Source organism: Pleurodeles waltl, chromosome 1_2 (assembly GCF_031143425.1).
Source record: "Pleurodeles waltl isolate 20211129_DDA chromosome 1_2, aPleWal1.hap1.20221129, whole genome shotgun sequence".
Taxonomy (NCBI): domain Eukaryota; kingdom Metazoa; phylum Chordata; class Amphibia; order Caudata; family Salamandridae; genus Pleurodeles; species Pleurodeles waltl.
Window position 1 is genome coordinate 1,118,594,331 of NC_090437.1, and position 18,065 is coordinate 1,118,612,395.

General features: G+C 43.0%; 1 protein-coding gene across 1 annotated transcript in view; it reads right to left on the reverse strand.

The window, feature by feature from the left end:
* The window catches only part of NCAPG (non-SMC condensin I complex subunit G), a 228,311-nt gene that overhangs the window by 6,344 nt on the left and 203,902 nt on the right, over positions 1-18,065 (reverse strand). Inside the window, exons 20-21 of the mRNA XM_069202226.1 lie at positions 3,695-3,790; positions 2,827-2,905 (exon numbers count right to left, since the gene is read on the reverse strand). Of these exons, the coding sequence (XP_069058327.1) occupies positions 2,827-2,905; positions 3,695-3,790 (175 nt within the window). The remainder of the gene's footprint in view (positions 1-2,826; positions 2,906-3,694; positions 3,791-18,065) is intronic.

Here is an 18,065-nt window from a genome sequence, read left to right on the forward strand (position 1 = left end):
TCCGCCCCACTTAGGACGTCACACTAAAGTATACAAAAAAGTGATGGATGAATGTTGCATTAATTCCAACCACTGTCGAGCCTTCCACATTGCTCCTACAACATGGGGTGACCTGCTGCTACACATAAGAGCCTCCTCCTCACTTCTAGAATTCTGCAAGAAGCTTAGGATCTGGCTTTTTGAGTAGTCCCAGTGGAGACTAGGTTTGGCTAGACTCACACCTGCTTAGCACCAGGATACCCTCCTGAGTGATAGCGAGCTCTACAAATCTGAATAACATACCTTATTTAGTACTAGAAAGTAGCATGAAGAGCAACCAGAGCCTTCCTCTGACGCTGGTTCCCTCTCTAAGGCTCCTTGGCCAGAAGAGCCAGTGTTTCCTGTCGCAAGAGTGGAAGGTGGTTCTACATCAGTTGATAGGGGAACATTTGCAAAGGTGGCAGGTCTGCTAGAAAGGTACGGCGTAACTCAATTGGACAATGTGAAACACTCATTTGTCTGATGTTATCTTGAATAGGTTTGTCTTTATGAATTTGTTCGGCCCCTGTAGGCCAGGTTTAGGATGGGTCTGCATTGTATGTCCAGTTTTAGTACCAGGGAGCAAACTGAATAAACCCTCTGATTCTTCTCTGCTGTTAGCACCTTTTCAATAGTCTTTTTCTGCAGAAGTCTTTGACCTCTTGTTGAAGTCCGGTGATTTCCAATTTCTTGTAGGTCTTTGCCTCGGGTCTGGTCGCTGGCTGTTTTATAACAGTTCTATACAACAGTCATGTTGAATTGTGTTTAAGATCCATTAGCCGGAGGTGATAGCTCTCCACTTCTCTCCAGCTCTTCCTCATATCTGAATATCTCTTCCTCCTTTTCTTCTTGAAGTTCTGGTGTTAACTGGGGCTTGAATTCTGCTTGCGCCGTTCCACAGGTTTAAGAACAATTCAATAGGCATTATTTTACTGAAATCCTCAATTTCGGCCTTGACACATCGTTTTTATTGTCTATGGCTTTCTGACTGACATCCAAGCCTGCCTTCTACATCGAAGCCTCCAGTTCCCTCCTGCACTTTCAATCTTCTTTCCGAGTCCAGATGGGTTCTGATAGTTTACCGCCAGCAGTTTTTATTTTTTATTTTTACTTCAGCCTGTCGGGTTCCTCGAGTTTCAGCTTGACCTTGATCTCTGGCGGTCTTGGCATCAGGGTAACGTAAAGGAATTTGAGTATGAGGGTCCTGGCTCAGTGACGCTGTACCCCCGGGTGTGTTACCTGACCCTTCTTGAAGCCAGAGACATTCCACAACTACCCCCTGGGTATTTTCTCTCTTCACCTCGCTGGCTTGCTCAGCGTCTGAGTCTTTCCCTAGTCCTAGCTCTGTTTCTTCTGCGTTTTCTTCACTGCATGATGTCTTCAAGCAAGGTATGTTTCTGTGCTTGTGCCACGGTGTAGTGTACCCACCTTTGTGCCTCAGCATACAGGTCACACATCTGTCAGTCGTGTTGCTTCAGCAAACAGAGGTTGCAGACTTTGTAGCTGTCCTTCTGGAGGAACTTGCTTTGCCACTTCCGACATAACCTAAAGTAGGTTTGCTCCACACCAGTTGTTGCATTCTCCGATCTGTGGTTGATGCTTTTTTGGAAAGAAAACATCCAACTTCGGTGTTCTTTGGTAGATTTCCTTTTTCCCCCTCGAAGTCTGTGGCTGTGATGTCTTTTCCCGTTGTGTTGATTTTTGGGTGTTTTTCTAGGGAAAAGTTTTCCTTATTTTGTTCTTGGAACTTTTGGCTGTGCTTCCAGACACAATGGTAGAAAAAGGATCTAAAAATGCTGCACACGCTAAAGGACTTCCAGGCATTCATGTGGCGTAATATGAGGGGACACATAGCACCAATAGTCGTTGACAGCCACCAGAAAAAAACAGGACTAAGACCATTCCAGACACAACCAATAGAGGCGGAACAACGAACACCATGTGAATACAGAAAAGAATAGTGCACCAAAACCAAGCAAGTAAGACTTACAATTGTCTACAGTAGAAGACTGAAATGCCAACAGATGGAAAGTAAGGAAATTATAAGGTATGTTTAAGCAATGGGGGACACCTATAGAGCTGGGTGCACAAAGATCAGATCTGTGCCTCTTATTATAGAAGAGTAGCATCATAAGGCACCAAGCAAAGCACCAACAGCATCGACTTAAAAAAAAAAAAAAAAAAAAAAAAAAAAAAAAAGCAATTGAAAGCAATGGGCCATTCGTGGACAAAATGCCCCATTTCTGCTAAAAGACTGCTTATTCAGATTGGGTAGTGAAGGGGTTAGGAAAACTCGCAGCATACGGTGCCACTTCCAATCTAATGAGTATTAGCTTATCAAAAGAGATCCTTCACGGACTTAAAGTAGAACCTTTTGTTCTTTTCCACTCTCTGGCTCTTCAAGCCACATGAGGAGCAGCACAACGGAGAAGTACAGCCGCATACAAGAAGTGTTAACCGCATACAAGAAGTGTTAACTTTAACTACAAGCCTTTGTGCTGCGATTCAGCCCCAATACCATAAGCACCAAGGTATAGTCCATTCAGCGCCATGTGTTGTGTGCACTCCCAGTAGGGCCCAAAGCCTTCAGGGGAAGTATTAATTTTCTCCTTCAAGTCAGTAAGAAAGTGACAACGTTCCAGAATAAAGACTGTGGCACGCAGCAGAACAGACTGAACATCAATGGGACACAAATAGCTCGTTTAGACATTACTTTTTCACTTTTGAAGACTCACCCCAACCTCTGACCTCGCCCGTGCCCCCAAATATCCCCACCGCCATCTCGCAGCAGTACAATATAAGACATACCTTTCAGAATCAGAGTCGACTGGCTTGTATGTTTTTCTCTTACTTGCAGATCTAAGAGCAGCAGGCGTTTTCTTTTGCCCTGAAACAAAACCATAAGAAGGGCTGTAACAAATACATTCAAAGGTAATTAAAACATCAAAAATCATGCTCTGAAATATATGCTCAGTTCCTTTATCCAGGTATGGCTAGCCCTAGCTAAGTTATATGGATGATAGGAGGAACTGATTAGGCCTAGGTAGAATTCCGGTTACGCTGGAGTAATTTCAGTAAGCCTCTCTTTGGCGCAGAATTACTGATAATACATGATTACTCCTGCTAGCATTATTAGGAATAACTTGCTATTCATGTTCTGTTGCATTTAGTGCTATTTCATAGCACAAATGCATCCTTGTGTCCATCTTAAATAGGAGGGACCATTTTTGCTACAAGAAACTGCGCTAAACACAGAATTACTCTTCTTGCGTAGTTCGAGTGTACTCTTGCAGGGTTCTAAGGTGATTCGGTGTGATTATGGTACATGGACTTACAAGGGTAACGCCCACCCCTAGAACTGACGTGAATTTAAGGGTCACGCAGAATCTGCAATTTACTACACAAAGATGTCTATTTAAACATTAAAGCAGAGAATGGCCACCACTGACAAATCTGCCATTTTGACATTTCCTACCGAGTGACGTTTATATAAAGAATTACGAAGGTCCTAAACTGTTGAATAAACTACAATTCATAAGTCTTGGCAGCAAGACAAGTGCATCGGCATTCAGGTACTGAATTAGCTAAAGTTACTTTTTGTGCATAATTTCAAGTAACGGTGTAGACACGGAGTGCCTAAAGCATTGCTACAAGAAGCCACAAAATGAGAGCATACCCGCACTCGACTTGGTTTTTGCAGATTTGGTCTTTCCGGTTTCAGTGTTTTGCTCTTGAGAAACATCAATTGAAGGCTCAGCTTCGATATTTTTGTCTAGTAGATAAAAGGAAACAATTTAGAGAAAGGTATCCTTAGTACACCATGAAAATTACAAGGTAAAATTGTAGCCACATTAATAAGGAAGACAGTTTTATCAATTTAGCAAATTACTCTTCTGCAGAATGAAGGGGTGTAGGATGGGGAGCCAATTAAAAAGTTAAAAAAGCGACTTCTCTTCAGTGTTTACTAACAAATCAGCATTGACAAGATAAAGTTCAAGACAACAAATGTACTACTGAGAAAAGAATAACCTTAAAAAGCCTCCTTCATAGTGGTTTTATTTCTGATTATTTTTTGTAAAATCTTTGATTCATAATCAGATCAGGGGACATATTACATATAGGTAGGGTGACCAGATTTTGAAATTAAAAAAACCGGGACAGGTTTGACCTGACCTTTGTCCCCAAAAACGGGATATGTATTTCAAATTAACAAAAGCGTTGGAAGGGTAACCTGACCTTTGCCCCATAAACCGGAACATTTATGTAAAATAAACAAAAGCGTTGGGATACTGGGACAGTCCTCTGAAAACCGGGACTGTCCAGGGAAATCCGGGACTTCTGGTCACCCTACATATAGGGTGTACTTTTCCTGTTTGCGCCACAGCACACCTTCAAATAGGTGTTCCATGAGCAAATAGGGAAAGTGTACCCTATTATGTTTAATGGGCTCCCCTCAGGGCAGCCGCAAACTCATGCTGCCCCGGGGGCAGCGCATTCAAGTGAAATACCAAGTGGCTGCTTCAAAGCTGCTCTGTGTTTCACTGTGAAGGCGGCAACCTGCCTGCAACTTTAAAGAGGGGAGACAGATTCCCTTGCAGACGGGTGCAGCGCACCACCTTTTTGTAATTAGGGCCTTCGGACTCAGTTACTCTATCATACTGCCAAATTTCGAAAGAGGATAAAGTGTGGTGTGGACATACACCCCTAGAGTGGGTATGACCCCCCCTACAGATTACTGCAATACAGAGGTGGATTAGAGATACTGCCACTTTATAATTGACATTCTTACATCACATGAAGGCAAAGAGAAGAAACATTAAAAAATAGAATGTATAAATTGCTGCAGCAGTGTCGCTTGTTGTATTCTTTTATTCTGTGTGTGCAGTTTAGAAATCTACGCCGACACTTGTTACGCCCTTCACCAGCTTGCGGTCCTTGTGCTTTTTCACGGCACATTGATGCAACCATTGCATAAGGAATATGGTTGAAATGGAGTACTTTTTAAAAATTCTGTCAATGCGATACTGTCGGATACGATCGTACTGTCTTAATGCCGCCAGGGACGTGTTTGTGTTAATGTTCCTTACTGGGATTTGATGAGCTCAGCACCGGTTTCTATTAGAAGTGTTGGGCCATATTATTCCTTATTTATGTCTATGGCAGTTAAATACTAGGTTTTCTTTTATTAACTTCAAATACAAAAAAAAAAATCTGCAGATAATTTAGTTTTGGTCTGCATTACCCCATCACAATTCTTTACGATTTCTCAATTTATTAATTTCTATATCATGATGGAACCATCCTTAAGCTTTTGCTTATTAGTTTTGGATGCAATCTCAACTAAATGTGAAGTTTGGGACCCATTAGGTGGTAACTGCAAACTATCCAGTGTGGGTAAATCCATATATTTATTTTATTTACAGAGCTTTGTGAAGTGCAAACATGACAAGGGTATCAGCACTACACGGAGAAATAAATATATTTAACAAGTGTCAATCAACAACATAGACAATAATATGACAAGTTGTATCACCTAAAGCTATTCATCCATGAACTCTACTGGTAGTTTGTCACCAAAGCCGATGCTAGCTACAGGGTGTCGTGAAGGCACCCAGTGAGCCTGGCAGCTCAAGTGTTGACCCTTAACAAGTCAAACACGGGAGACATGAGTTGAATAAAATCCTTTTGACCTCCTTTTTGAAAGATGGTTGACTGGTTCATACATATTTTTGGTGGGACAGAGTTCCATATTCTGGTGGCCGATTTACAAAGTGTGGGTGTAGGTCTTCTTTTTTCGAAATCCAGGTTGCTCCAACAGGAGGAAAGTCAGACTCCTTAGTAATCGGCTGCCTCTTGGGATAGTGGGAGTGCAGGCTAGGTACTCTGGTGCGCCATAGTTAGCTTTGAATGTCAGGCATTCTATCTTAAGAAGGATCCTGGCTTTTCATGGGAGCCAGTGGAGACACTGGAAAGAGGGTGTGATGAGCTTGAAGCATATTATTCATGTTATCAGTCTCACTGTGGTATTCAGAATCACTTGGAGGGGTGCAAGCCTTCTTTATGGTAGTTCTGTTAAGGCTGCACTTCTAAAGTCTAGTCTGGATTCAATTAGGAATTGCACTGCAATCGAAGACGGTTGTGGATATGAACGGTTTCACCTTTTTGAGGAGGTTAAGTTGGAGAAAAGAAACGCACGCGGACAAACTGATGTGGGCTTGCATGTTGAGATTTTCTTCAATTGCTTTCCACAGGGATTCTTTTGATTCGATGTCGAGTTTTCATTTAAGGGTGTACAGGTGGCTGAGCCATTCTTGTACAAGTAAGGGTAATGGGATAGAGAAGTAGAAATGAAGTTTTTAGGAAGATCAGTTTGAGGTGGTTTCTTGACAGCCAGGTTTGGGCATTCATTAGTGTATTGTTGAGACGGATAATATCTACCTTTCAGTAGAGCTATGTGCCTTCCACATACATGTGATATTCCAGGTCTGATTGGTTGAGAATCTCTGTTAATGATTCCATATCGAGGCTGAAGAATGTGGGGGAGACTGCATATCCTTAAGGGACTCCAAGTTTAACCTGGGACAACTTAGAGAGTGTACTACCTAATTTGATTTGTTGTGACAGATTTTGTAGCTAGGAGGTGAACAATTTGTGTGAATTTTCCGACAGTCCCATTCTGCAATCTAGCAAGCCTCAAAGACTACTGTGCATGACTGTGTCGAAGGAAAGATCGAGAGGATGAGTAGGCAGGAGTTGTTCTGGTCCAGGATTTTGAGTGTGTCATCAATGATGTGTAGTATGGCTGTCCGTGCCGAGCCCTAGTCTTAAAAACTGATTGATTCAACTTGTTGAGCAGGTAGAAGTCTCCAATGTACAAATACAGTTGGTTGAGTATACATTTGTAGGAAAGCACACTTTCTGGCATTGTTAGCCCCCACGTTTTGCCTGGTTTCTGATGTGATTTTGACTGGAAGTGCACTGGGTCCCTGCTAACCAGGTCCCCAGTGCCAGAGCTCTTTCCCCAAAACTGCACAGTTGTTCTCCACAATTGGCACACTCTTTAGCACCCACTGTAAGTCCCTAGTAAATGGTATCCCTGGTATCTAGGGCCTGTGGTACTAAGGAAGGTCCCCGGGGGCTGCAGCACCAGTTGTGCCATTCTTAAGAAGCCCTCACGAAAACTACACAGTGCTGCCGTCGCAGACTGCATATGCTGGTGCAGATAAAATTGAAAACAGGACCTGTCACACACTCCTGTATGCCAGGTCCCCTACCACTGCATGTGTCAGGTGCAAGTCACCACTAAGGCAGTGTGCATCAGGGCACGTGAGAGCATTTGTGCATGAGTAGATATGCCCCTGCTATGTATCTGTCGATTTTGAGACATAGTAAGTGAACAGGAAAGCCATTTTAAATGCATGTGCTGGATACTGATCATTACGAGTTCCACAGCTAATTGCTGGCTTCTCTGAACCCTGGGATGATTGATATCAAACATCTCAGAATAATAAACCCTCACTGATTCCAGTGATGTATTTATTAATAAACGCACCAAGCGGGTAACTTAGAGGTGCCCCCTGAAAACCTACCAGCTACTAGTGTGTTGACTGACTAGTCCTGACCAGTTCAGCCACCAAAGATGCGTTTTTGGCCCCGAAGCTGACAGCCACTGCTCTTGCGTGCCAAAAGGCATAAGCCTCTACTGAGAAGAGGTATTATCACCTTACCCAGGCAGGATAGACATTCCAGAGCAGAAGCTTCAAAGGCCTAGCCACCTTTGTAATGCAACCCAGGTCTCTTTAGACGGCGGAGATGACCGACCGACCTCCCTGTCCTGACCCAACTTTTGGAGACAGCACAGACAGGAAAATGTGGCAGATTAGGAGGTGTTCCCACTTGACGCCAGTCCCACCCCTAAGGTGGACGAGCTAAGGTGGACACCACTTTTCAAATTCCTCCATCTTGTTTGGAAGGAATTAGGCCACTAGGGTTAGGGCTATGTCCACTTTCCAGCAGGAGTGTTCATAGAAAGGGTGTAGTCACCCTAAAGGTGGTCAGCTCTAAAGGAGATCAGCTCATTGCCTACCACGAGGGACTCCCTGTAATATCCCTAAATTCAGTATTTAGGTGGCACCACTGAACCACAGAAGTCAGATCCTGATGACCTAAGAAGACAAGGACACAAGAGTCACACCTGCAGAAGAGTAAAAGAAGAAGCCTCTGACCGCACCAGACTGCCTGCTGACCACAAAGGATTCTGCCCAAAAAGCAGACTTCTCCTGCAGCTGAGCCTTCAAGAAACCCTGGAGGACTGCCTGCCTTCCATAAAGACTCAAAACTTCAGTGAGCAGTGGACCTGCTCTGCAACAAAGCCTCAAGAAAGGACTCTGCAGCCTCTGGAACAGGCAAGACCAGACACTCGAAGTGACCACTGCACCCGACATCCATCACCCGAGGTGAAGCCAACCAACGGTGCCAACAAGGTTCCCCAGCTGTCCAGAGACTAAATCCAGGGTGGTCATCTTGGACTCACCCGAGTCACCTGCACGCCCCTTCTCCCGCAGCCTTGTTGTGCAAGAAAACCAGAAACATGTAGCAACCAATGCCCACGATCCAATCAGGAGGCGGTGCCAATGACTTCCCTTGTCTCCCCAGAGCTCAGGTCCACCCTGTGCCCCCCCCTCCAAACTCCTTGACGACACCTGCAACTTCAACACACAAGACTCCCTGACCATCAGTGCTCCCGGATGAGGAAACCGGACGCCTAAGGACACCCCTGCAGCCATTGCACCTGGGTCTTGAAGAAAAGGGCCAAAGGTGCACCCGACTGTCTTCCAAGCCAGACCCTGTAGTCTGTTTGTCACCAGGACCAACTCCCATAGTAAACCATTGGGCACCTGACACCTTACTGCACCCGGCTGCCCCAGTGCCACCCAGTGTGACCAGCTGGTGTGGTTCTGATCATTACCTGATACTTACCTTTGCTCTTTGAGACTGGCCTTGTATGTTGTTGTTCACCGTATTAACGTAGGATAACATTTGGGAACTCCAAGAATTGTACTAAATGTTTATTTTTTTAATCTGCAAAGTATTCATGCTTGAAAACCTAATTCCCCGATAACTAAGTTTTTCGGGTCTGAAACATATACAAAAAGTGTACATTTTCTAATTTGGCCTCGGATTTATTCTTTGAGTGAGTGTCTCATTTATTGCCTCTGTGATTACAACAAAGGCTTAGCACTATCCTCTGATAAGTGTAACTGCTCGGCCACACTTCCACAAAATAGAGCATCAGTCCCTACTTTTTCCTCTGCAAACCAATTGGGGAGCCACTGGACACTCTATATGGTGCACTGAAAAGAAGTACACCATGCAGTGTCAGCTTCCTACAACATTTTCCCAATAATTTTGCTAGGAGGTGAATGTTTGACACCAGATGAAAATTATTTAAATCTGTCTAGTATGCGTCTGGAATTTTCACGAGAGACTTCAGTTGTTAAATTTTTAAGCTGTCTGGGATTATGTCTTGTGTTAATAATGACATTGTGGCCTTCATTCGGGGGAAAAGGGTACATTCCACAATTCACTTTAGGATGCCCTTTGTGATTGCTGAGGGGTTTGAGTCACTGAAACATGAGGTTGATTTTTTCTATTATCTCTTTGAAAAAGGTTGAGACTCGTTCACAGTTCTCAGCAGAGGAAGTTCCGATCATGGTTGCATTCTTGGCACTGCTCTGTTTCACGATTTGAAAGTTTGCCTGGTCAATTTCCAGCTTTATCTAGCTGGGATCTGAAGCTTTGGTGTTCAATATGATCTTCTTTTACTTTCTTTGCTCCTATAGCAGTGTTAAATGCATTGAAGAGGGTTCTTACCTCCATAACCTCTCTGCTTATCTGAGTCTCTTTTCTTCATTTATATTGCGGCTGTACCATGAGTGGGGCATTTTATATTTGGGTCTTTTGAGACAGAGTGGGACTACAATCTCCACTATGTCTGTCATTGTCCGGTTGAATGACCAGTTCATGTATTCTCCGCAATTCACTTGAGCACGTGAGGTTCCTCCATCACAACTAGAATAGATCGCCCCTGCTCAAGGTTTTGGTATTTTATTCAGTATTAAGCTTTGACACCCTGGCCTTTAGCTTTCTGTATGAGTGATGTGAGGTATTATGTGATTGAGTGGAGGACTGAACATTCAACTGGGTTGATAAATTTGATACTCCGAGCTCCTTCCTTGCATATGATGAGATCCAGCATAGCCTCTTTGACACATGGCAGGCCTGAGCATGCTTGCACAAGGTTTTGATAAGTGAGGATGTTCATTTTTTTAGTGTGGAGACCTCTATGTCCTTCTCTTCTTTACAGTGTAGGTTGAAGTCCCCTAGAAAGATGGTGATAGTATAAAATGGAGTGTACTTTAATAGCTTTCATTGTTCAAGGACAATCTGGTTATCCCCTGATGGGTAGCAGACAAGGTTAAATTTAGCTAGTGATCTGCCTGCTGTGATGATTTCGACTCCCATATATTCACAGGAGAACAGACTATCCATTGAAAGAGGATTAATATGCAGGGAAGTTTGGTGAATGAACCAATCCAACCTCCTTGTTACTGCAGACCGTCTAGATGTTTTATTGTGAAAATCAGGATAAGATACCTATATGGGGAAGAATGAATGATTTAACTACGCTTCGGTCAAGCATACTGTGATAGAATTGCTTTTACAATGTCTGTGGCATGTTTGGCTGCAGATCTGCAGTTGTGTAATGTGTTTTAGTGCTGTCTCTGGAGCTGTGGGCAGAGTGGCATGGTCAGGGATGAGCTGTATCAAAATCAATTTCTCATGGTTCACTGTGCATTGAAGTGTGGTTTTCTTATGATGGTATTAGTTATCCATAATCACCTGTTCTCTATTTATTTCTATAAGGACATGTGTGGTAATGTTGAAATTAGTAGTCTGTACATGTCCGATATCTGCCAATGTTTCAGGCAAATAAACCCAATTCTCTCGAAGATCTGCTAGAGGACAGCCTGTTCATTGTATAGGTTTATCAACACTTGTACCAAAAAACAACTGTTTGGGGAAAATTTGTACTCGGAATAATATTTATTTTTTTGATCACTGAAGGCAAGGAAGCACATTTAGAAAATAGTGCAAATGTTTTTTTTTTTAGCATGCTTTCAAATATTGATTTAATTGTGTTATATATTGTGGCAACACCAGTCTGTGGTTAGAATGGGATGAGTATGCTGGATTGCCTCTGTAGTATATTTTAGGTCTGACATAGGGCAAGACACTTTGATTTTACTAAACTTATTTGAATAAACAAATACTTAGAAGGGGGTTCAGTAGTCCTGTTCATTCAGTGGTCATTATGGTGTTCACGTTTTTAATCCACCCCCTTTAGCACAGGCAATGTGTCAGCCCACTTCAGCAATTGGCTAACTTCCCTGTGAATAATGGCAGTCTGTCATTTCACGAGGAGCACAAACACATACTAAGTACATTCCTGAAACGTCAGGAGCTATTTATGGTAATGTGTGCTTTTTTTTAGATCAACATTTATTTTGCTTTTAGACAATGATTTTTTTTTTTTTTGATTGACAAGGGTGCACTAGCAATAGTGCTTTGCAGAAACCATGGCAAAATAAAACAAACGTTTACAAAGCCAAAAGGTTGGCAGCAACACCAAATCTATTGGTTTTGCCAGTGCGTGTTAAATCTAGCCTCATTCATTAACTGTCATTAAATATGTAAATACGAAGGGCCTAGGTGCTAGATTGGCCTGTTGATAGCTCAACAACATTATTGAAATACTCGTCATTCCTACATTATGTTCCATATTTGGGTCACCTTCCTTGCCTTCTGTAGGCCTACTTTATTGGCTCATTTGGAAAAACAACATTTTAAGTGTGGGTGTCGGCCACTGGCCAACACTAGGGAGGTAAATAAAGGCCCCTCTGGTGCATTCCTTTATTTTAACATCTGGCTGCTTGGGAAGAGCACTACACACCATTCTTTTGTATTATTTTACAGGACTATAGGATTGGGGACTGCCCGGCATGGCCAAGTCCCCACCCCACATAAGGAAACAGTTTACTGCCTCCTCACCCCCACTTGAAGTCAGGGCACCCCCGTGTAAATGGGACATCAGTCTGTCTGCCCCCGGTGGGCAGGTGGGATAATTGCCCACTGTATGGTAAGAAATGTATATTTTTAATAAAAACAATGGGGTGGGTCTTTTCTAGCCTAACATCAGGCGCTACCTTCCCCCCTAAAACCTGAACAATCTCTGCTCCCCTGCTGACTAAAGCATCCTATCCCAATGCCAAGCGAGAGGACATTTGATTCTTTTGGGTGTTGTTTTTACATACGGGCCAGAAGAGTGTGGATAACTCCCAGTGTCACCCCACTTGAAATAATGAACAGCTACACTTTTTGGGTAGACTATGTCCTGGAAAAAACTTACCAGACTGAGACAGTTCAGAAAACTAGACATCCCGGGGAGTCCAGGGTGGTGTGGGTTGCATGCATTCCACACCATTTTCTTAGCCACAATGCCCTACAAACCTCAAAAGTTGACTAAAACAAAAAAAACAAAAAAAAAAACATTTCCCTCAAATTTCTATAAGGAAAGAAAACTTCTGAAATCTGCGGGGAGCCACACATTTCCTCCATGCAGCATTCCTCCAAGTCTCTCAATAAAAATGGAACCTCACTTGTGTGGGTGGGCCAAGAGACCTCGACACAAAAGGCCCTAAAGTGCTACGTGAAGAGCAGCAATAGAGGAAGCTGTGGGGATTTGGGGTCATGCTCAGATGCCTCCCATGGAAACCTACCAACCACTTTTGAAAAGTAGACAAGCAGGCGATGCCAGGGTGGTGTGCCTTGTGCAAATTTCACAATGTTTTCTTACCCACAATGCTCTACAAACTTTACCTGAATCACCATTTTCCTTACATTTCTGTGATGGAAACGTCAGGAATTCACAGGAATCAGCAAACGCCCAGAATTTCCCCACAAATGCCAATAAAAACGCTGCACCACTTGTGGATTTGGGCTGTCTGTCCACGACAGGAACAGATCAAATAGAGGTCAATAGAAGTCCCCATGCAAGGGCTCCCATTGACCTAGGTTAATTCCGTTCCGGCCACAGGTATTATGCCCAGCCACACAAGTGGGGGCAGCAATTTTATTGGCACAAGTGGGCTAACACTGGGTAGTAGGATTTTCGTGAATTCCTGTGGATCTGGAAGTTAAGGTGTGTAAGGCACTGTGCGTAAAAAAAAAAAAAAAAAAAAAAAAAAAACTTCAAGGGATCCACATAAGGCCCACCCCTCTGGACTGCCATGCTTGTCTACTTTTAGAAAATTTACAGGTTTATTATGTTTCCCTAGGTTCCCCTGAGTTAGGGTCCAAAATCCACAGCTACCCACTTTGCAAAATATGGGTCAGTTTTGAGTAGAAAATTATGCTGTGTCCATGTTGTGTTTTGGGTCATTTCTGGTCATGGGCACTAGGCCTATCTGCGCAAGTGAGGTACTAATTATTATCAGAAGACATTTAGGAGCATACAATAGTAGGATATTTGTCTACAATTGTACATTTCAAATGTAAGCCAATAAGGAAGAAAGAAGATATTTTGAAAAACACCCTCAATCATAGGCTCGTACAGGTACCTACAAATTCAGTGATAAACAAATAACTACTGCTTCTAATCTAATTTAATTCAGAAACATGGATCCTAGAAACTGAGATTACAATGTTGCGCATTTACAGATAATCCGTATCTTCCCCGATGCCACCTTTATATTACACAAGCAAATTAAGAAGAGGCCAGAGGCCAGGGGTCACGGGCGTGAATTCCTCACAGTCGTTTCTTGCAGACAATTGTAGTTTGTAGTAGTATAATATGCTTATCTGAAATCAGTGCTTGAAATGGAAAAATAGAAGTGCAGGTACACTCCCTCTCAAGAAAAAAAATAAATAAATAAACACTCAGTTCCGGCCCATATAAAGCACTGGCTCAACCTGAATACATAGGTGTTGATATTGAACCCAATTGTAAAACTACCTCATCTATGAAACCTTTTAACTGAATAGGCTTGGAGAATTACACTTAATTCTGTGTGACTGCAGCTTGGATTAGGTGTTTAGGAAAGCACACTGCACCCAAAAGTCACCGAAAGCTGATGACCAGCGCTTTATACAGTTCTACATAATAGAACGTTTTTTTGGATTGTCGTGTGGTTGATTAGATTGGATTGTGGCAAATTGGGGTGGATTGGATTGGTGTGAGATGGACTGGTGTGGGGTGAAGTGGAGAGAAGTGTAGTCCGGTGGATTGGGGTGTACTGCACTATCATGTGTCCAAGTATAATTTTGAAAATTACACATAAGAAACAAACAATGATCCATTGCAATATTTAGAACAAGATAAACGTCATCGTTTGAGAGCCGAGCCCACGAGCAAAAACAAAACATGAGTGCAAAGTTAGAAAAGATGATTTGGCAAAATAAGCAAGCATTGACAAAGCGAAGCGGCGTGGCTTTTGTAACATGCCCACACAGAGAGACATATGCAAACATGTATATAGATCACACAAGAATGCAGTGCTTCAAGCACCCATGCATACTGACCACCAGACATTCAGGCACTTATGCACAAAGATTAACAGGTGTAAAGGCATCCGTACCCTCAGAACAAAAGACACACAGGCCTTTATGCACAAAGAAATAAGACACAAAACTACTAACGCACAAATATATATAGCTACACAAGAGCACATAGACAAACAGATACCAAAGCATACACATGAACAGACGAACATGGGCCCCTGACCAATAGGCATAGGAAGTCATGCAGGTACCAGACAACCACTCCTATACACATGGAAACACACATGAATGGACACAAAGTAACAGAAAACAGACATTAGTGCACAAAGGTCAGGAGAAATACAGGCCACATGCATTCAAAACAAATGACAATTACTAGTGCAAATTGAAAAGTGAACTTGAAGGTAGCTTTGCACTCGGACCAACAGCCACACACCAGTGTACATAGCCCAAAGTAGAGAGAGGTGCATAGACAACATACATCTAGAATCACCATATACACAGAACTGTGTGCGCGCGCACAGACACACACACACACACACACACACACACACACACACAGATAAACCTGCAGATGCAATTAGACGGTTGGACAGAAAATAAACTTAAAAATGGATGACCACTTGTAAATGTATGAATAATTAGTGCTGGTGAGATACAGTGTCAATATTCAGTCCTAGACATGAAATCAAATGGACGAGGATTGAGGTGTTAAGTGCCTAGGGCCATTCAATACTTTACTGCTTCTCATAGAAATCTCCTCCATTTGGCACCAACTTGCATACAAGCAATAATACACCGAGGCTAACAGAGATATGGACTCCCTTGCATACTGCTGGATAGAAATATATGTACAATACACAGGCTGGGACCTGTGCACACAGATAAAATACACTCAAACACAGAGAAAGACAAGAATAGACGGATGGACAAAGTTGGAGGGCAGGAAGATGAACTGCTAGGATCTTGAAGCAGATATGGGAGCGAAATTGGTGCTAGGATGATTTAGGCTCCATGTCCACTTAAACCCAGATTACAAGTATTGCAGTAATACTGCAGCCAGGATTAATAGCGTGGTGTACCGTGATATCGGGTTGTGGTATTACTGCAGCACTTCAAACTTCTCCCTGAGGAAAGGAGAATAACAATGGAAATTGATATTCATGGTTTGTCTTCCATTTCAAGGCTTTTGCCCTTTCGCAAGGTTTTGCTTACAAAATGTGAATAATAAAGGGACCCGGGTGCAGTGTTCTGGCACACCTCAATAACGATTCGGCCATCAATGCATGGTTAGGACCAAATTTAAATGACTTTAAATCCCATCAGCAGCACCTTAATCTGTAACCACACTACACAGATAAAAACTAATTTGAGGCGGATAAAGGAGCAGAGTGCCAACCCCCATTCAACCTGAGTGTCCCAAAGGAGCAATCACATTACTCGGTAATGAAATACCCAGTCTTCAGGCAAATCCAATTCTTGCCCTCTATGGAATGATATCCTGAAAGTAACAGTGCACAGAGCATAGCATTCCATCCTTGCCTTCTTTCAGCTTTCCCGTTATTTTATTTTTATTTTTAACAATGATTGTTCTTAGGTGATGACCCCATTTGGTTGACTGAAGCAAACAAAGACAGCAAGTCCCTTAATGCACTGATCGTTTAAGTGTAAGAATGAACTGAAAGCTTTGTACGATACAGCAAACTTAGGTTCGCTGGAAGAGTCACTGAAGCGGGATACCCAGCACTGTTCTGAGTCTATTGAGTCTTGCAGGAAGATTAGAATGTATGAGTGCATTTTCTCCAATTCCACCAGCTTATGGGAAAATAAAATATGTAACTCCCAATCATTTGCTGCAGCCCTCTATATTACACTTTCTCAAGCCCTGCAAGTGCTCCAGAAGCAATGGCTTTGAAGACACGTGACTGATCCGGCCCCTGCCTTTCTAAAGCATGGGCCTGTAAGGTGTCCTGAACCAGTTCTCTCCCAGTCTGCTTCCGGAGCTGTGACTAAAGTGCCATGGGGTGAAGTGCAGATTAACAGCTGCTCCACCTCCGCATGTGATTACGGCCTGTGGGTTAGCAGAAGGTACGCTTGGGAGGATGACCCGATGGGGGAGGGGAAGGTGGTAGTCTTCTCAATCTTGTAAAGATAACATAGCAGTGACTTTCTTGTGCCCCATTCTGCTTCAATTAAGTGGCAAGCCATTATTCAAGTGAGGATTGTCATCTTCCCCTACAGTAGAATTACAAAGCACTTCTCTTCCTGAATATGGTATAGTTAAGAGACTGGGCCAGGACTAGCACTTCTTTCCTGTCTCTTGTTCCCTTTAACAAACATCTTAAACCGGCATATGTGTCTTCATCTATACGTACATGCTGGAGAGAGAAAAAAGCAGGAAGAGGTGGGTTAAAAGCAGGGAAGGGGCATGGCAGTGATGGGTTAACAGGCCAGGGCAGAGAGAAGATGCCTGAAGATGGACTCGGATGGAGTGCTTCAAAGCAAATAAAGAAAATGATAATCTCAATTAGAAGAACCATTCTGGAAAAGAAGTAAATGTCACAGAGCAGAGGAACAACAAAGAAATGATAAAGTAGTCCACCAAAGCAAGAGATAAAGAACCAAAGTGGAATTATTCAGTAGTTAGTCCCTGCTCTGAAAGAGAAAAAGGAAGGACCAAGAGGCAGGACTGACCACTAGCAAGAAGGGATTTTTAAAGGACATTGATACAAACAAATGAAATCCCTTCAAGCCCACAAGAAGTATAAGTATACAAGAGGCAATACGCTTACACTCGACCTAAAAAGAACGTGTGGGGGAGGAGAGCAGTGGGTGTATTAAAAAGAATGGATGGGGGTTAAAAAGAATAGAAGGCAAGAGGAGAAAGCAACAGCAGGGGTAGCTTTTAAAAATAACAGATGGAGAGAGGGCCCAAAAAGTTTAAAATAAATAAATAAAACTGAGTACCTGCAGGAAGCCAAGAGCTTTCATTGGAAAGACACTGGCCACTGGAAGTAGTACTTGGGCCAGGCTTTACTGCAGGACGAAGACTCGGAAGCCCGGGATGAAGACAGAGGCAAGGAGGAGGCACCGACCAACAGTAAGCGGGAAACCAGAGTGATGGGGGAGCCAGCCAATGGTAAGTTAAGGCAAGTAATGGGTGGGCTCTAAGCCCCTTTTAAGATGCCCTTTTTGAGGTCGAGCATAACAGCCCGCAAGAGCTGCTTATTCACCTATTGTCATCTATTCTGTGGGCTTAAACCACACCCACCTCATGCCCATCACTTTTATTAATTCCTGGGCCTGCCTTTCAAAAATCCCTTGATGTCATTGGTAAATGCTTTCCGTTTGTCCCACCTTGCAGAATGACCCTGTTACATGGATTATTGCACGATTGCAGATATGCTTTACCATGGGCGAACTACTTT